The sequence below is a fragment of the Corythoichthys intestinalis genome, chromosome 14 (genome assembly GCF_030265065.1).
Source record: "Corythoichthys intestinalis isolate RoL2023-P3 chromosome 14, ASM3026506v1, whole genome shotgun sequence".
In the NCBI taxonomy this organism is placed as follows: Eukaryota; Metazoa; Chordata; class Actinopteri; order Syngnathiformes; family Syngnathidae; genus Corythoichthys; species Corythoichthys intestinalis.
The window spans coordinates 41,110,132-41,130,407 of NC_080408.1; the positions used below are offsets into that span (position 1 = coordinate 41,110,132).

General features: G+C 38.3%; 1 protein-coding gene across 1 annotated transcript; it reads left to right on the forward strand.

The window, feature by feature from the left end:
* The first annotated feature begins 458 nt into the window (after positions 1 to 458).
* thoc1 (THO complex 1) lies at positions 459 to 20,259 on the forward strand. Its single transcript, XM_057857339.1, has 21 exons — positions 459 to 617; positions 800 to 873; positions 945 to 1,005; positions 1,089 to 1,158; positions 6,703 to 6,821; positions 6,900 to 6,948; positions 7,035 to 7,130; positions 9,411 to 9,493; positions 9,570 to 9,643; positions 9,710 to 9,818; positions 9,886 to 10,020; positions 11,578 to 11,678; positions 11,741 to 11,807; positions 11,971 to 12,021; positions 12,088 to 12,158; positions 12,237 to 12,332; positions 12,409 to 12,474; positions 12,539 to 12,622; positions 12,713 to 12,860; positions 12,942 to 13,026; positions 19,906 to 20,259. The coding sequence occupies exons 1-21, from the start codon at positions 570 to 572 to the stop codon at positions 20,181 to 20,183; spliced, it is 1,965 nt and encodes a 654-aa protein (XP_057713322.1). The 5' UTR covers positions 459 to 569; the 3' UTR covers positions 20,184 to 20,259.
* Positions 20,260 to 20,276: the final 17 nt, after the last annotated feature.

A 20,276-nucleotide genomic window follows, 5' to 3' on the forward strand; every position in this document is an offset into this window, starting at 1 on the left:
CTCAGTGTGTAACTGGAGAATCAAACGTTATGCCCTTCCTTCTGATCGAGGCCACCCATGCCATTCTTCGACGTTTGGTAAGTTCAGATATGAGCTTTCCCTCGCCTTTTCTCCATGTAGGGATCCGGAAGAAACTCAATGGTGTTCCGTCGAGCTGTACATTCTCCTTTCTATTCGATCGGTTGTTGCAATTCTTTACCGCACAATAATTTCCAACCATTTTTAAAGAGCGACCTGTGTTGAAATGCCTCATTGCTTATGTTTCTCGCTTCCACAATGGCGATAGTGGCGGAAACCTCGCGAGTGCCACGTCATACGCTCGAGCCTAATAAAGTCATTGAACGCATCACTCTCTCTACGTCGAACGACACCAACGAATGTAACATTTACTGTTTTTGCTTTTATTAATATTTTATATATTATTTTTCTAAACACATATATAAGTACGTATACAAACATTTTGATGAGCCATATGTCCAGTTACGAATGTATAAAATGAAACTACCTCCGCTAGATGACCAACGACCCGGAAGCAACTTTGCGTGACTTCCGGCTTGCCGTGTGTAAAGATGTCGCCTCCCTTGTTTGATTTTGTCGAGGCTAAAGACAAACTCACGGTGGGAAAACGTCAAATAGTATTAATTTATGGAAAACGACATTTTTTAGTGTTGTGTAGTGTCGTCCAATTGCTTCCTTCTGCGAGCTCGCGAGCCGCTACGACCCTTTTGGTTGCCTATTTAATAACTTTGCTAACAATTTGTGTTGTTTCACGTTAAATGTTCCTGTCGTAAACTCGTAGGAATCCGCCAAGCAAGCACTGAGCGACAAAAGCAGCAGAGCCGTCATTAACGCTTTCCATCACATCACCGGAAAGTAAGTGATCACATTTTGAAACCCGCCACCACCACATCATTTATGCTAAAGGCATGTTTCCCCCTTTGCAGTGAGACCGAAAAGAAGACCACACTGGACCAGGCTTTTCGGGTGGTTCTCGGAGAGCAGATTGTAAGCTTTATCAGTTGTGATTTTGTATGATTTGTTATAAATTCGCTTGTTTGTTTGGAACTTCTGTTTGTGTTTGTGTGCAGATGGACCAGGCGTCGAGTTGTGACGACTACCTGTCTCTTATCTGTATGAGCATAGATGCAGTCACTGAGGGTATGTGATCCACCTGGCATATATAATTGGTATATTTTACTCATCGGCTTCCATTGGCAATGGCAGCTATAGACGTCCAAAGACTCCAAACTGGGATGCTTGGCAGTAGGGGTGTGACAAAATATCGAAATGGTTATATATCGTCATACTTTGTATCCCAAAAGATTATCGATATGCTCCTGTCATGAATGAGATGTCCTTTTATAAAGGTGTCAATGTTTAAAAAAAAAAAAAAACAATCAAGTTGCTACCAAAATCTTCCACCATAATGGTGTCAAAGTTGACTCTAAGGCTGCCAGTGACTGTGCTCGACGCCCAATCTATTTAGACTGGGAACGTTTGTTCATTCAAAACCAGAGCATTCACAGTCATTCTGTCCGATTTTCGCGGCATTAACAGGTCACTTGCTGTTCATTTTAGAGCATTTAAATGTGATGTGTGTGCCTATTCATTTGGGTATTTTATGGGTCACTTCCTGTTTATTTTGAGTTACAGAACTGGAAGTGACCCATAAATTACCCCAAAATTAACAGGAAGTTACTGAAAATCAACAGGTAAATGACCTTAAATGGCCCAAAATTATCTCATTGCCTGGCATTGGCTGCCACTGATGTCTAAAGACGTTCTATCCGTTTGAAGTGGGAGGGATGGCAGCGAATGAACTTTCGTTCATTCGCTGCCACCCTCCCAGTTCAAGTGGATTGGATGTCTACTAGTGATAAACTCATTCCAATTCACAGCACAAGCTTGTTTTTCTGTTTATTAGTTCTTTGTAGAATATCCTAGAATGATTTCCTGACTAATGTATCGATAATCCTTGTATCGTCAGATCATCGTTTTCGTGAGCTTTGTATCGCATCGTATCGTGAGGTACCAAGAGGTTCCTACTCCTACTTGCCAGTGAACCTAATTCATCCTAGGTCGGCTTGATTTTGATTCGGAAATTAACTTGATTATTTTTACCTACATTGCATGACATGTTACTTAGAATGTGCAGTGAAATTTTAAAAAGCCACTCTCTTGAAATAAGACCTTTTGTTCTTTATTGTGATAAAAAAAAAAAAAAACAATATGGTTGCATGCAATGTTGTTAATGTTACTTTAAAAAAGTAATTCATTACAAATTAATTAAAAACAATAGGTCACACTATGTGAAGTTCAAAGGGTTTTTAGCACAATTGGCCCTGGCCCAATTCTTTACCCTAAACTTAACTAGACACAGGGGTACTGCGGATATTGCGATAACTAGATATTAACCTTTGCTATGTTTGGAAGTTGTTTAATGTTGTGAATCAACTGTTAAAGTTCAAATTGCTCCCGTTATTGCATTAGTTCCCTTCTGTCTACTTTCGACATGTGATAGAGTTAACAGTTTCATCATTTAATGATGGATTCAAGCCAAGATTTTGCCGATTTATGAGTATCTTAGATAAAAAGTTACTTAGGTTCGCTAGGAAGGTTCTCTACAACAGGGCCTTCCTGAGGTGTCTACTGCTTTAAGATGGCGGCTGTTTACTTACGCCAGCGAGTCTGTCATTTCGCATCAAGTTCTCTATACATGTGTTATCTATCGTAGCATCATGTGGGCGTAGTTTGTAGGCTATCTGCTACAGTCAGGTCTTATTGGTGCCACCCAGAGCATTGCGTTTGCAACGGCGTCACAACTCCCTTTCCTCTTCACTACTTCCGCTCTGCTTTCTCCGTGAGTCCGCGTCTCTCACTTTTCTCGCGTCATTCAAACAACGTAGTAACGCACGCCTTTACATCCTTAGTAACGGTAACGGCGTTGCCAAGATGAGAAATGTAATTAATTAGATTACTCACTACTAATAAAAAATTACGCCATTTATACAGTAATGCTGTTATTAACAACACTGGTTGCATGTTTCTAACTTACATTTCCATAAATGATCAAATTAAATAATTTTAGCCCAAAACACGTTTGGAGTACAAGTCATAACGCTTTCAGGGCTGGGTACTAGGGATGTCTCGATCGCATATTTTTGCACCCGAGTCCGAGTACCTGATTTTGAGAATCTACCGATACAGAGTCCAGAGCCGATACTGCCCTATATACAGGGGTTGGACAAAATAATGGAGAAACCTAACATTTTAGCATCATTCTCATTGAACATAATTGTTAAAGAACATTCTAATGAAGTTGAGCATCTCTTATGGCCGGCACAATTCCCAGAACTCAACATTATTGAGCATTTATGGCCATTTTTAGAGATTCTATGAAGACATCGATTTCCGCCGCCATCGTCTCTAAAGGAGTTAGAGGGTATTCTAACCGAAGAATGGCTTAAAATTCCTTTGGAAACAATTCACAAGTTGTATGATTAAATACCTCGTAGAATTGAGGCTGTAATTGAGCAAAAAGGCAGACCTACACCATTTTAATTTTGTGGATTTTTTTTTTTTTAACGTGTTTCCATTATTTTGTCCAACCCCTGTATATATCAGGCACGAAAATCTTTCACCTTTCAGCGAAATTCGCCGTTTTGAAGTCAAAAAAGGGTGATCTACGTGAATTGTGTAGATCTGTGGAGAAAATTTTTAAGGGTCGGGGGTGGGGTCGGGAGATTTTTTTTTTTTAATGTCGGATGCTTGTTATGCAAGCGTGGAAAGCAACACAAAGCCCAAAAAAAGTGCACCAGAGTGGCCAAAACATGGACTTATTTCAACGAAACAAAGTAGGGCTGTCCCAAACGACTAATTTTCTCCCGATTAGTCAGCCGACTATTTTTACGATTAGTCGACTAATCTAATAATTATTAAAAAAAAAAATGTATTGTTTTTTTTTTTTACTAATTTAGCAATGAAATTTTTGTTGACGCTTATCAATTCACAAAAAACATATTGGAACACTTAAATTATTTATTAAAGTACAAATAAACACATAAAGAATAATAAATCACAAATAAACAATTAGTTCAAATGCTGATAGAATTTACTAGTGTAGCATCCCTGATTGAAAAGGTGGTCTCTTAAACTGATGGCTTACAACTTTTATTCCATCCTTGATGTAATCACACCGTAAGAGCTATGGTGCACACAAATAAAACAACACAATTAGAAATTAACAAAAACTTTTCACCTTTTTCCTTTTAAACCTTATTTATATATCAATGAATTGCCTTTACCTTAATTTATTACCTTATCATTGACAATCTCTCCCTTGAGTGCAATCACTGTATATACTGTATATATTTATGACCTTTTAACCTTATATAATTTTCTATACCATAAAATAAACCATAACATGAAATAAACCTTTCAGTTAGCATGAAGGACAATACTAATAGCACTTATAGGCCCATTTTCAATGAAACATTATTATTCAGTAAGGCGACAGCACCCTCTGGTGTACAAAAAATGAAGAAAAAAAATTTAATTACAAACGGTGACGGCGCTTGAGGTGTTTATTCACGGCCGACGTGCAGCCAAGCTTGGCATTGAACAGACAGGACAGAAGAGTGTACCCTACGTTGTTTCTTTGAAATAAGTCAATGTTTTGGACACTCTGGTGCGCCTTTTTTGGCTTTGTGCCGCTTTCCCCGCTTGCATACAGAGCATCCGACATTCTGAACTTTCCACACATGTATTTTTTTTAACCCTTCATTAACCGTCGACGGGATGTTGTGCTCGTCGACGGATTTACGTCATCGATGACGTCGACTATGTCGACTAGTCGGGACAGCTCTAAAACAAAGGAGGGCACATATTTGTGTCCCGTCTCTTCAATGCCAAGCTTGGCTTTACATGAATGAACACCTAAAGCGCCGTCGCCCAGTTGTAATTTTGGAAGACAACAGGAGACAATTATAAGCTTGCAGGTTATAAGTCCATCTAACTAACGACATGTTTTATTGAAGTTACTTAGCCTGTTGCGATATGCAATGAGTCCATTTATCACACGGTAAATAAAAATGAGGGCGGTAATTTTCAGGCTGTGTTTTATCGCCGCGCTTCTGCGTGCATACATTTGTGCGTGTGTGTTGATGGCATATGAGACTTCAGTTCCTTTCATAGATGTTTATTGGTCATTAACACGCCATAGAATTAAAGTTCAGGCATAGAAAAAAGGGGGCACATCTATATTAAATGGTGTAAACATGAGCATTGCTACATTGAGGCTAATGGGGAAAAAGACGACCTGCTTTAGCTTGCTATAAAATATTGGCAGTCCTCTCCAAAACGCAAACTTGCGGTTAAAAGGTGACACTTCAAACATGAAAAATCACTGGTTTACAGCATTTGCAAATGAAAAAAAATGGGGGGGGGGGTTGATTACTGACACCACATGCAATGACAAAAAGAGTTTTTTTTGCAGAGTGTAAAGCTCACTGTTAGCGGTTTAATGAACGTACTTCAGGTGAACATTTCAAAATAAAAGCACGTCATGGTTGTCATATAAATAACGTTTTCTGAAGTTCGTTCAACTTCATTTCAGAATTCAGATTCTACACTAAAAATAGCTTTAAAATGACACCCTTTATGAAAAATCTGATTGACAATGAATATTATACTACTGTTATATATTGTAGTACCATATACTACAATATTAATGCTAGATTTTTTTTTCATTGTTTTGAATCATGTTGGAAAGGCGACGTCAGTGTTCTGAATCCGTTTACATTCCATTCTTTTGCACTGGTTAATGCTATCAGCATTTGACCTCATTGTTTGTGATTTATTGTTGTTATTTATGTGTTTATTTGTACATTAATAAAGAATTTAAGTGTTCCAAAATATTTTTGTGAATTAATAAGCGTCATCAAAATTTTCATTGCTAAATGAGTAAAAAAAGGAAAGAAAAAAAATATTTAATTAGTCGACTAATCGTAAAAACAGTCGGCTGACTAATTGAGAGAAAACTGGTCATTTGGGACAGCCCTAGTTGTACAGTGTACCGGAACATATTTCCTCCACACCCTTATCACCTTTTTAACCCTGACCCATTTTCATGCCTGATATATAGACGGGGCAGAAACTAATTTCTATCCTTTCCACCACGCGAAATTCCAACTTTTCATACCATTGCATCCCCCAGTTCGATGGTAAAATATTTCCACAGCAGACATTACCACTCTGGCAGCTACCCATTAAATTCCCATGTGAGCTTCCAGAACGTTTTCCTATTGGGACTTCCTCTTATACTTTTTTCGGGAGTGTTGAGGAGTATAAAACATATTTTTGTTTCTATTGGCAATGCCATTGTATTTCTGGATTATTATTTTAAACAAAAACGTGATCCTTTTCACCTGATTCCAGTTCTCTGAAAAATGGCCCAATCAGCCCGATTTCGATCACATCAGATCGGGGACATCCTTAGTGGGAACGTTTATTCGCCGCCTCCCAGTCAAAATGGACCGGGCGTCTACCGCCGTCAATGGCAACTGAGTAGACAAATGAGTGCCTTGTTAGGGTTAAAAAAAAAAAAAAGACAAAAAAATAATTGATGCATGGAAAGAAAGGTTCATATTTGAAGTGTTTATTAGTAGTTCTCTGCATTGTTAATATTATGACTCGTTCATGTAGGGATTTGCTCTGCAACAACGCCTTTCGTGCTGCTGGGAGATGTGCTGGACAGTCTTCCTCTGGACCAGTGTGACAACATCTTTACCTTTGTGGAGGAGAACGTCGCCACGTGGAAATCTGTAAAAGAAAAAAAACTCGAGCTTCTTTGCTTCTCGAATCTCGAGGTTTCCTTTCTAAACTCTTCTTGTCTTTCCTAGAATTCCTTCTACACTGCTGGCAAAAACTACCTGTTGAGGATGTGTAATGGTAAGCTATTTTATTTTTATTTCTTATTATTATCTCGATATTGTTAACCTAGAAGCTTCTCACGCTTTTATTTTCCAACTTCGTAGATCTCCTACGACGTCTGTCCAAGTCTCAGAACACTGTATTCTGTGGACGGATACAACTTTTCCTGGCCCGTCTTTTCCCGCTCTCGGAAAAATCCGGTAAGCGCAGCTGACCAAAATGGACCGCTTTAACCTCTGAAAATATCACAAGTAGGGATTCCACAATCCGATCACGTGATCGGAAATCGCGCCCGATCACATTTTTAGAAGATCTGAATGGGGTGGGAAAAAATGTAGGTTTTTAAAATATATGTATTTACCTGTTCAAATGGATTTATATATATATATTTATGAAGATTTAAGATTCATTTTTTAGTTTTAGGTCTGCAATGCAACAAAATAAGATGTACAAGGATGCCATCAAAATAAACATGCTTTGTACTATGCAACATTTTCAGAAGATCGGAATCAGGTGAAAAAGATTTTGTTAAGATTTTGTTTTAATGGCTGCAAAGCAACATGATAAACAAAATGAATATGGTCTAAAGAAATAAAAAAATGTGTGTTTTGTAATAAATAAATTGCCAAGATCAGGTGAACTCGAGCTAAAATACGTATGTAACCACAATATACTCCCTAATACAACCCCTTGCAAAAAGTATCGCATCACCTGTCTCGGACGAGCTCTCACTCTGACATTTTATTATGTAGAACAAACTACAAAAAGAACAAAAAACCTTGAAAAAATCATGAATAACAATGAATTAGTTCAAAAGTGCAACTCCTTGGCATTCAGAAACACTAAAGGAAATGAATTTTTAAAAAATTGTGGTGGTCAGTAAATGTTACTTTTATGGAGCAAGTGCAGGGAAATATAGAATCACTCCATTCTGAAGAAAAATATATGGAATCACTCCATTTTGAGTACAAAATACAGACACACCTAGTCAATTTCCTTTCCTTAATCGGGCCCCTGCCTCAGATTAGATCTGCTTGTTAGTCAGCAGTTAAAAACAGTGCAGTTATCACACCCTGGAGGGCTGCTTGACCAAGTGAATTCACAAGAATCATGGCTCCAACAAGAGAAATGTCTCTTGAGACCAAGGAGAGGATCATCAAACTGCTTGAAGAAGGTAAACGCTACACGTATGGTTGCCAAAGATGTGGGCTGTTCAGTCAGCTGTATCAAAAATCTGAACCAAGTACAAACAGCATGGCAAGGTTGTTAAAGTTTAGTGTACTGGTAGACCGAAAAAGACATCCAAACGTCATGACAAACAACTAAAGGCCATATGTCTTGAAGACAGAAGATGTACAACAAGACAAATGAAGAAGAAATTGGAGGAAGCTGGAGTCAAGGTATGTGACAGAACTGTGCAAAATCCCCTAAAGGAAATGGGATTTTCATATTGGAAAGTTAAAAGAAAATCATCATTGACACTTAAACAGAAAATAACAAGACTGCAAAGGGCTAAAGGAGAGGAAATCATGGACTGCAAATGACTGGATGAAGGTTATTTTCAGTGATGAGTCAAGAATCTGCATTGGACAAGGTGATGATGCTGGAACTTTTGTTTGGTGCCGTTCCAGTGAGATTTACAAAGATGACTGCCTGAAGAAAACATCAACATTCCCTCAGTCCTTGATGATATGGAGCTGCATGTCAGGCAAAGGCACTGGGGAGATGGCTGTGGATAAATCTTCAATAGATGCACAAGTTTACAATGAAATTTTAGACATCATTCTTATCTCTTCAATTGAAAATATGTTTGGTGATAATGATCATTTTCCAAGATGACAATGCATCATGCCACAGAGCTAAAACTGTTAAAGCATTCCTTGGAGAAAGACTCATCCAGTCAATGTCATGGCTTGCAAATAGCCCAGATTTCAACCCTATTGAAAACCTGTGGTGGAAATTGAAAAAAAAAAAAAAGGTCCACAGCAAGGCTCCGACCTGCAAGGATGATCTGGCAACTGCAATCAAAGAGAGTTGGCACCAAATTGGTGAAGAATACTGTTTGTCACTGATCAAGTCCATGCCTCAGAAACTGCAAGCTGTCATAAAAGCCAGAGGTTGTGCAACTAAGTACTAGAGTTGTGTTTTGATTGTTATTACTTTGTTTGTTTCTCATGATTCCATATATTTTTCCTCAGAATGGAGTGATTGTATATTTTTTTTCCCTGCACTTGCTCTATAAGAGTAACATTTATTGACCACCACAATGTTTTTTATTCATCTCATTCAGTGTTTCTGAATGCCAAGGAGTTGCACTTTTAACTAATTATTTTTCAAGCTTTTTATCTGAGTTTGTTCTACATAATAAGATGTGTGAGTGAGTGCTTGTCCAAGACGGGTGATTCCATACTTTTTGCTAGGGGTTGTATTTGAGATTGACATTGACTGGGGTAACTGAGTTTGTTTTGGGTTGCTGGCAGGTCTGAATCTCCAGAGCCAGTTCAACCTGGACAATATCACAGTTTTCAACAAAAACGAAGATGAAAGCACTTTTGGACTCAAGGTTAGCATTTTCCCCGACATGCTTTTTGCATCTGAGCACCGTTCCCTTGTCGGAATCATTGTTGTTGTCATGGTAGCACACAGAAGAGAAGGAAGATGGCATGGAGGTGGAGGAAGGAGAGATGGGCGAGGAAGAAGCGCCAGCGTCTTGGTACGAGACACGCCTCGACAGTGCAACAACATTAGCAACTCACCGACATTCATGTTGCGCTTTCAGCTCCATCCCCATCGACTACAACCTTTACAGAAAGTTCTGGACGCTGCAGGACTACTTCAGAAATCCGGTACAGTGCTACGACAAAGTCTCCTGGATGACCTTCCTCAAGGTATGTACTGTAAGTCACCGCTCGACATCGGCGCAGAGTGTCAAATTTGCTGACGTGCTCGTGGCAGTACTCGGATGAGACGCTGGCCGTGTTCAAGAGCTTTAAGCTGGACGACATGCAAGCGTCCAAGAGGAAGCTGGAAGAGCTTCGAGCCTCCAGTGGGGAGCACGTCTACTTTGCCAAGTTCCTCACAAGTGAAAAGGTCACACCAGTACTCTTTCATTAACTTTGGAATAGTAGATTTTTCACAAATGACTTGATTTTTTTTTTTTTTTTTTTTTAATTTTACAATATTTGAATTTAGAATATAAATTAAATCGACCCATTTATTTTAGCTGATTTAATCTAGGGGATTTTGGTAATAGTTAACCTCCTGTATATTCAATAAACACTTTTAATAATAGTTTTTCATAATTTTTTTCTCATAGCATAATTCAAACAAGTTCTCGAAAATATAACAAAATATAGTAGTTACAATACAATGAATCCATTTGAATAGAATTTTCCAATAATGACTTTTTAACATATATCCGACTCCAAAAATCTGATACCGATAGCGATATATGCGGTTGTGGATTTGAAGGGGAAGTTCAGCATTTTTTACTTTAGGAGTGGGTAATCTAGCGCAAGTCAGTTTACATGCCAGTAAAAAACAATATTAACAGATTCAACTGTTTAAATGTCGCCATCTTGTGGTCAAAGAGTAAACATTACAGTGCGTGAAGGTGATTGATTTGGGGAATAGGGAGTCCCTTTTGTTCCCACCAAAACATCAGCAGTGAAAAAACTGATATATCACGCCGCCCTGCTTGTCTAGACAGCCTGTTCCCTGCAGAGCTGCTGGATTACAAATGTTGCTGTTCATACGACAATTATTGGCATGCTACGGTAAGTTTTAATAACGGTATCCTGAAAACCTAGTCAACACTATTGATTGCAGGGATCACTGGGGATTCTCATTAATGTATATGTTGTTTTTATTGGCAAACTCGCAAGCACCATTGACTTGCACTAGTTAACCTGCTAACTCGAAAATTAAGCCACATGACAAAAATTCTGAACTTTCCCTTTAACATACTTTTGCTAATTATATTGTTATGCCCCACTGGGTGCTTTAATAATTATAAATGTAAAAACTTCAAGGTTTTCAGATTCAGAGCAACATGCATAATGGCCCAAAACCGTTATCCGATATCATTTTAAAATGCTTTTATCGGCTACCGTATTATACTGGACAACTCTAAACTTGAATTATTTACATTAAATTAAAGATACACAAAAAATTGACTGGAATAAAATGAAAAATATACTTTTTTTTTTTTTTTTTAAATCAGAATTTTAGAGTGGTAATGACCCTATAGCAGGGGTGGGCAGACCGGACCTCGAGGGCTGCAGCGGGTCCTTGTCTTTGTTCCATCTGATTCAGCACAGACAGGTAAAGCAATGATGTTTCAGCAGAAATAATAGGCACTTGACTGCAATCAACTGATTGCACTTGTAAGACACCAGATTGGTGAAAGTGTCCTCTTGATGGGTTGGAACAACAACCCGCACCCACTGTGTGGTCCTTTGTGGAACAGTTTGCCCACCCCTGCCCTCTAGTAAACAATTTGAATAAATGTATCACACAAAGGTCAATTCAAATTGTAGCTAAATGAACCTATAAAAACTAGTAATTGTATTGAACGTCATTCATGTACCACTTGATGGAACTTCTTTGCCAGTCACTGATTTATTCTTCTCATGGCAACCTCTGCAGCTGATGGATTTGCAGTTGAGCGACAGCAACTTCCGCCGCCATATTCTGCTCCAATACCTGATCCTCTTTCAGTACCTCAAAGGACAAGTCAAATTCAAAAGGTATTCCCATCGGGTTGATAATAATGATCACCTTTCAAAATGCTGAATTTCCCCCCTTGAAGCTCCAGCTGCTTGCTAAATGACGAGCAGACCACGTGGATTGATGAAACCACCAAGCTCGTTTATCAGGTAACCTTTAAAGAAAAACAATTATTGCCTGTAGTTTGACATCGATAAAGCATTTCACTCCGTTTGAACTGAAAGAGCCTCTTCCAGTTCAAATGGATTGGACGTCTATTGCCAGCAATGATAGTGAATGAGTTAAAAATGAAGGTATATTTGTGTCTTGTAGCTTCTCAAGGAAATTCCTCCTGACGGCGATAAGTTTGCCACCATGGTGGAAGTAAGTCATCACCAATGCTAACGCAAGATAAAGCGATGCTAACGTTGCGTGCGTCCTTCTCGCCAGCGGATCCTCAGCACCGAGGAAAATTGGATCGCTTGGAAAAATGAGGGCTGTCCGAGCTTTGTCAAAGAACGGTACGCCACAAGCGGGGAGGGGGATTGACTTTCTCATAAATGTTTTGATTGGTTACATTTTGACTTATTATTCTTCAGTCCGGCCGACGACAAGCCCAAACGGCCCACCCGGAAACGAGCGGCACCGGAAGACTTCTTGGGAAAAGGGCCTGACAGGAAAATCTTCATGGGAAAGTTAGGATCGTCATTATTGTTATTAAATACCTGCTTTGGGAAAGTTACCCTAATCTTTGTTTTTTTTTCCATCAAGTGATGAGTTGACACGCCTGTGGAACCTAAACCTGGACAACATGGAAGCTTGCAAATCAGACACCAGGTAAAAACTCTTTTATTGCCTTTTTTGGAAGATTTCAGCCATTTTTGTGCCTTTCCGTGATCAGGGAATTCATGCCCTCGCTGGATGAATTTTTTGCCGAAGCCATCGAGCAGGCCGACCCCGTCAACATGGTGGAGGAAGAGTACAAGTAAGTTTCCTCACCCTTACAAAAATGAAAATAAAAAGGTTGTTTTAAAGCAAACTTTTCCATTTGTGACGTTCGCGTGCCTTCGCACAGGGTTGTCCGGAACCCAAACTACGGCTGGCGAGCGTTAAGGCTGCTCTCCAGGAGAAGTCCGCACTTTTTTCAGCCCACCACCCAGAAGTTTAACAGCCTGGCAGACTACTTGGACAGCATGGTCAGCAAGCTGGCCAAGGAGCTACCTGTAAGGAAAAATCTCACGTTTCAATTAAGATCTTAACCATGAATACCGCCTCTGATGTGATGCGTTATGTGATCGTTGCAGAAAGATATTCCGTCAGAGGAGATCAAGACGGGCGAAGATGACGATGACGAAAACGGAGACAATCTGCTTAAAGACAGCAACGACAGTGAGTTTAGTTTTTTATTGTTATTGTCTTTGTAATGCTGCTTTATTTTATTTATTTTAATCCTTGGGTAGAGTTCCAGCATTTTATTCTATTTATGACTGTTTTGTTTAGGGCTGCTGCTATCGATTATTTTAGTAATCAATTAATCTATCAACTAGTTCGTACGAATAATCTAGTAATCGGATTTGGAACATTTAATGCGTTGTAGAATAAATTTGAGGAGATGTAAAACAAAGGCTTGCCAAGATTGCACTTTTAAAAGAGCATTAAATGTGAATATTTCAAAAAATCCAGTTTTTTCAAACTATGCAGAATTGCACTTTCATTAGAATAATGCATTTAAAAATAAATTAAAATGCCTGATCCTATTATAGCGATATGTATGGTTCAACAAATAAAATAGCACTGCCAGAGGTGGATCTTTTTTTAGACGAGTTAAATATTCCAAACTTCACAAATGAACGGGTGGAAAAATTAGAGGCGGAAATCGATCTAAGGGAAATTGAAACAGCTAAAGATAGTATGAAACCAGGAAAGAGGGCGGGTCCAGACGGAATTAAAACAAGTTACTCGTGCCCATCCTTGAAATGTTTCATGAAGCATTTGATAATGGCTGTTTTCCACCTCTCTTTAATGAATCACTTATCACCCTGATACCAAAGCCAGGTAAGCCAGCTAATAAACGTGAAAATGTGAGACCTATAAGTCTACTCAATTCGGATCTAAAGATATTGAGTAAACTTCTGGCGTTTCGGTTGCAAAGATTTCTGCCTCTGGTTATTCATAAAGATCAGAATAGTTTTATATCAGGAAGGCAAGGTTTTCATAATGTGAGAAAACTACTGAATATCTTACATCATAATAGGGAAAGAAAAGATTCTGCAATTCTTTCTTTAGATGCCGATAAAGCCTTTCTTCGGGTGGAGTGGCCTTACCTTTTTAAAGTGTTAAAAAAAAATTTGGATGTGGTGAGTCTTTCCTTAAGTGGATTCAACTTATGTACATAAATGCAACAGCAGAAATTCTTCTAATCGTAATGTTTCATCGCCTATAAACCTAAGAAAAGGTTGTCGCCAGGGCTGTCCTCTCTCTCCATTACTATTTAATATGGCAATAGAGCCATTCGCGTTTGCCACCGGTCTAGCACACAATTTAGAGGACATCTGGCGGGACAGAAGAAATATAGAATTGCCCTGTATGCTGATTACATCATTTTAATGATTTCTCAACTGTCTGAGTCAATACCAGTTTTACTGCAACTAATAAGTCTTTTGGCAGGATTTCTGGATACAAAGTGAATAATAATAAATCCTCTAGACTATTAGTCAACACGGAGGAAAGGGACAACCTGCTTCCGACAGCAAATTTTTGGCAATGTGGTCCAAAAATTCGAATACTTGGGGATTCAAATTTTGCCTCAAATGGAATGTGTGGTTGAAGCTAATTATTCTCCTTTAACGAAAGAAATTAATAAATCAATCAACAGATGGACTTCACTACCAATATCTGTCATTGGAAGAATTAATGCATTGAAAATGCATTCAGCTTCCCAAGCTGATTTATCTTTTTCAAAATATCCCCTTGCCACCCCCTCCAGAATTTATTCCAACCTTGAGAAAGGAATTCGTAAAATTCATATGGAACAGTAGAAAAACTAGATTGAGATTAACACTGCTGTACCTCCCATTTGACCGAGAGGGCTTGAAATGCCCCAACCTGAATTGGTACTATCAAGCAGCCCAACTGAGATCCATTATGTTTTATTTTTTGAACAAAGACCCTCCATGTTGGGTCAAAATGGAGTCATGTGGTCTTAAGTTGCCGGTGTTTTTATATCTATACTCTGATTTGGAAAAAAACGGTTGCTCAAGCAGACCAAAAACCCAATCCTGAAAAACATGATTAAAAAAATATGGCATCAAATAAAAGAATGTTTACAAGAACCAAATACGTTATCCCGGTTTAGCCCAGTCTGGGGAAATAATTTGTTCGTTCCAGGGAGAGCGGACCCTATATTTAAGTTGTGGAGGGACTTAAAACAATGAATGACTTTTATATTCCTGACACCAATGCTACGATGTCCTTTGATCAATTACAATTGAAATTTGGACTTGATTGGAAACATTTTTTAAAATACTTGCGACTCAGGAGTTTTACTAAAACAAATCAGTCTCGATTTCCTTAAACGTCCTCTCTCCCTCTTAGAAGATTTAATGACTAAAGACATCCTTGGGAGAGGGGCTATCTCGAGGTGGTATACATTAATGTGTAACTCTCCTGAAAACTCAAAGGACAAAATGAGGGCATAGTCATAATTTGGTTGAGGACATAACAGAAAGGGATTGGGCTAAGTTGTGTGTGAATGCTCAAACTAAATGCATGAATGCACGGCTGAGACTTATTCAATATAAGTGGATAATGCGAACATACATAACACCTGTAGAACTAAACAGATATAGTAAAAACATTCCTGATACCTGCTTTAAATGTACAAGAGAAAAAGGTACCCTATTTCACTGTGTATGGCAATGCGGAGAAGTTAAGAAATTTTGGCACGAGGTAAAAAAGATGTTGGAGGAAGTGATTTTAAAAGACATTCCATTCGGACCAAAGTTTTTTTTTGCTCGGACTGTTTCCAGAATAACATAAATTTCCCAAACATGAACAGACACTTGTTAATCTTGGTTTAACAATTGCGAAGGAATGCATTGCTCTGGTATGGAAATCGAATTATGGACCTTCTACCAAACAATGGATGAATCAGATGTTGTCAATAATGCCTCTAGAACGCATGACATACATTTTGAAGGGCAAACAACAGACTTTTGAGGGCATGTGGACACCTTTTATGAGTTATGTCAAAAAGAGGAAACTAACATGAGGGCCACTGGATCAAACTGTGAACTAGTGCTGCGACGATTAATCCATTAACTCGAGTATTCGATTAGAAAAAAAATACTCGAATAAAATTTTGCTTCTTCGAGTATTCGCTTAATTAAAGTGGCGTTGTAATGGTTTGTTTTGAAAGTGTTTGCATTTAGTTTTATTGATTCGGTTGGATACACTGCCCTCTAGTCTGCCACATTTCAAATGGCTGAATCCAGCTTCTCCCTGTTAAGACCAACATAAGCTAAGTTTTTGTTTGAGCTAATGTTTTTTTTAATGCATTCGTAATTTAGATTAACGGTGCAGTATATTTATCCATTTTTTTGTGGGAATATGAGGTTGAACTATTTGTTAAGAGCATCGTAAAAAAAAACTTTGGCATTTTATAGCAATTAAGCTCGCGGACTTTTGCTATGTAAGTTAGCCAGTTGTTCTTTTGTTGTACATATATCCTCATTTATTCATTGTTTTATACCGTTTGAGGCTCAGGTCAGGTATTTTATTTTTATTATGTTCCTTATCCGATTACTCCATTATTCGAACTACGTAGTTCTTCGATTAATCGACTACTAAAATAATCGATTGCTGCAGCCCTACTGTGAACTGTGATTCTGTGTTATGGAGGATTAAAGGGGAAGAGGGAGGAGGAAGGGGAAAAAAAGAGGTGAAGCTGGAGCTTAATAATGGCAGATGAACAATTGTTGTTTTTTTGTTGGGTTTTTTTGTGTTCTGGTGTTTTTTATGGTATTGTTTTTGATGGTGTGAATTATTTGTTGGAAAATCAATAAAAAATACAGTGGGGAAAATGCCTGATCCTAGCCTCAAACGGTATAAAAAAAGGATGAGGATCAAAATACAACAAAACAACAATTGGCTGACATGCATAGCAAAAGTCCGCTAGCTCAAATGGTATAAAATGCTGTTTTTTTTGTTTGTTTTTTTTCAAACAATGCTCTTAACAAATTGTTCAAACACATATTCCCACAAAAAAAACTGCAAAATATACCTCTAAACTAAATTACGACTGCTTAAACAAAGCAAAAACATAAACTTACAACCTAATGTACTGTATGTCTTAACTCATCTAACATGCTCCCTGTTCTTACATATTCGCTGTTGATACTAGAAGGAAGTGTATCCACCCAAATGAATAAAACTAAATGCAAACACCTTCAAAACCAACCATTACAACGGCAATTTAAACGAATCCTCGAAGCTACAAAATTTGTTTCGAAGCTTTTTTCTAATGGAATTACTTAGTTAATCGTTTCATCGTTAATCCCTTGGTCATCGTTTTTTTTTTTTTTTTTTTTTTTTTTTTTTTTTTAACATTTTATAGACAGTAGTATGAAAAAGTGTTTGGACCTTTTGGAATTTCTCAAATTTCCTGCATAAAATCACCATCAAATGTGATCTGATCTTTGTCAAAATCACACAGATGTAAGAAGTGTCTGCTTTAACTAAAACCACCCAAACATTTATAGGTTTGCATATTTTAATACCACTGTATGTATATATATTTGTTTTCTGGCAGCAGAACTTTAAAAAAGAAAACATTTTTTTCTCGTAACATCATGTAGAACAGTGATGTTTTTGGCAGCCCTTTTCATTTTCGTTTAATGGGCCATTTACATGGTGACGCTGAGACACCAAGACGCAACAATCATGTTGCTGAATGGCCTCGCCTTTACATGGTGACGGCTAAAATGGAAACTTTTGATTCGGGCCTCCAAAGCGGAAATATTTGATTGTGGGGATTGCTCCGCAACCGTATGCATGGAATGCTCTTACTCCGATTACGTCAGCACTAGCACACGTCACTTTGGGTATGGGCAGTCGCTGCTAGTAAATATTCAAAACGGCAAACATAGCGGATAGGCTACTCGAGGTTCATGTTTTTATAATATGTTTAATTTGAATACATTTTCGCGTTTTAAAGCAAGAGAAAAAAAAAAAACATGGATGCCATTGCTTAAAACAACAGCAGACGTACAAGAAAAATGAAAGATTAAATATACTGTACAGGAAAAACCGAATAAAACTGCAAAATAAAACGTAGGGTGGAGAAAAAAAAAAAGGAAGGAAAAACGCCATTGCTTCGAGTTGGTGAGTGTGTTGTCTTCCGGGCTGAGGAGGTTATTGTCAAGGAAGTGCATCATTGGCTGTCGCCTTGTAAAACTGTACTGCCCTCTAGGGCCCGGTATGAATACGACATCATTTTCATGCGGACATTGTTTGAATGTTAATGCAAACATGAAATTTGTCGTATTCTTGGAGTGTGACCATGTAAACGGTCCCTTTGCCTTGTGGACAAGAAGTCTTCGTCTAGTTTTAGTCGCCGTTTCCTGAAAATGTTTTCTTCTGTAACATTAAAAGAAAAAATCACTCCATAAAAAACTACTTTGAATGAACATTGACAGACGAGAACATATTGTACAAGGACAACGCCAACTTGTTGATACACACTTAGCAGGAAAACAGTACATTATTTTCAATTACCCACCTGGAGACCACAAACTGTATGTGAAAAAAGTTTGCCGTTAGCATTAGGCTAATGCTATGCTAATGCTACAAGTTACATTTAGTGTGTGATGATCACTCAGCAAAAACCTTTAAAGGCTAAAGCAATATCGCATATTCTCTCTGACCAAGATAAGAAAACAAATCTCACCTTGGCTTAGAGACTGGAGAGGACACACAGGTGAGTCGGGGCGGTGGGGTGCTGCATGTCACGAGTGACAAAACCAAACACTGCTATGATGCAGGCCAACTACACTTTCAAATGTCACACATTGTGAGCATATGACGGAAAGTACTGCACATTTTCGTCTCGTTCTCGTCAGGCAAAAACTGGCATTGGTCTTGTTATGTTTTAGTTTCCAAAAATACGAATTGTTCGTTGACTAAATATTTTCATTATGGTCATCTTTGACGAAAACAACAGATTTCAACACAACACATGTTCACAACAGATGTTCGGAGAACAACACATTTCTCTTATTATTCCCAGTGATGATTTTTCAGTGCAGTGTTTTGAATTGTGCTATTGACACTTTAACTGCTTTTCTTTTTAAAGTACCGTATTGGCCCGAACATAAGACTGCCCTGATTATAAGACAACCCCCTCTTTTTCAAGACTCAAGTTTGGAAAAAAAGACTTTGAACACCAACATTTTTATACAGAAAATTATTACAGTACATCTGAAACAAATGATTATAACAATATATTTGAGAGAAAAAGCATGTTATTTTGCCTCATTCAAATCTTAATATCTGAACATTTAAATATGTAAACTAAAGTGCAATCACATTCGTAAATGAATGGCTTCTGGTTTTTGAAATGTAAATAAACCAATCTATTGTGATAAAACAACAAAATTGCAATAACTGCAACTGGAGTCTTGAAACAAATCTGAATAAGGAAAAACATTGCAAACTGGTTAAACTAGTAGCTGAGATCTGCCATGACAGAACATCGCTTCAATAATATCTGGTGCCATCTAGCGTGGTGAATGGGGAGAGTAGCTGAGATCTGTCATAACAGAACATCGCTTCAATGATATCTGGCGTCATCTAGCGTCGTAAATGGGTATAAGACGACCCCCCCCTTTTTCAGTGTTATTTCAATGCAAAAAAAACACCGTCTTATATTCGGGCCAATACGGTACTGCTCAGAACTCCGTATTCCAACATTTTTTTTCTTCATTAATTGGGACTAAAAATGATACTCATTATTTGGTAACTTCACAATTGTTATGTGTGGTCTTAAAACTAGCGCTGAGGAAATTTCTCACTTGTCCTTAACTCATTCAATACGAAAGACAAACAATGTTAATGTGAAACTGCTCATAACTAATGAACAAAATAGTGGAAGCAAACTTTTATTATAATGAAAGATGGGGATCTTTTTGCAGGTTCTGTGTTTGTGTAGCCATAGTAAAAGAGTTAACTGGAACTCCTTGAGGTACATATTCTTGACTTTTGCCCATCCAGGCCCGAGCATGCCGAGCAAGATGGTAAGCAACCAACAGATGGACGAAGTGGCAGCCAAGCTGGGTGGCCGTTGGAAGTCGCTGGCCTCACATTTGGAGATGCGCGCGGCAGAGCTGCGCGAGATAGAGAACGAAAGCGAGGATGCCGAGATCCGTGCCAAGCTGTTGCTGGTCACCTGGCAGGACCGGGAAGGGGCGCAGGCTACTGTGGAGAGCCTGGTGGCAGCCCTCAATGCCGCTGGCTTTGCTAAGATGGCGGATGATCTCAGCGAAGCTTGAAAAAGCCTGGCTTTTTTTTTTTTTTTTTTTTCCATACTAAGAGTGTAGAAAGTTTGTTTCCTAGCGTCACATTAAAGACGGCTTTTGATACAA

Excerpts from the sequence above, each read along its gene's own strand:
- thoc1 (XM_057857339.1), top strand. The coding sequence starts at position 570 with ATGTCGCCTCCCTTGTTTGATTTTGTCGAGGCTAAAGACAAACTCACG. Across the intron at positions 10,021-11,577 it reads AGTTCCTCACAAGTGAAAAG|CTGATGGATTTGCAGTTGAG; the intron begins GTCACACCAGTA and ends CAACCTCTGCAG. Across the intron at positions 12,333-12,408 it reads AGGAAAATCTTCATGGGAAA|TGATGAGTTGACACGCCTGT; the intron begins GTTAGGATCGTC and ends TTTTCCATCAAG.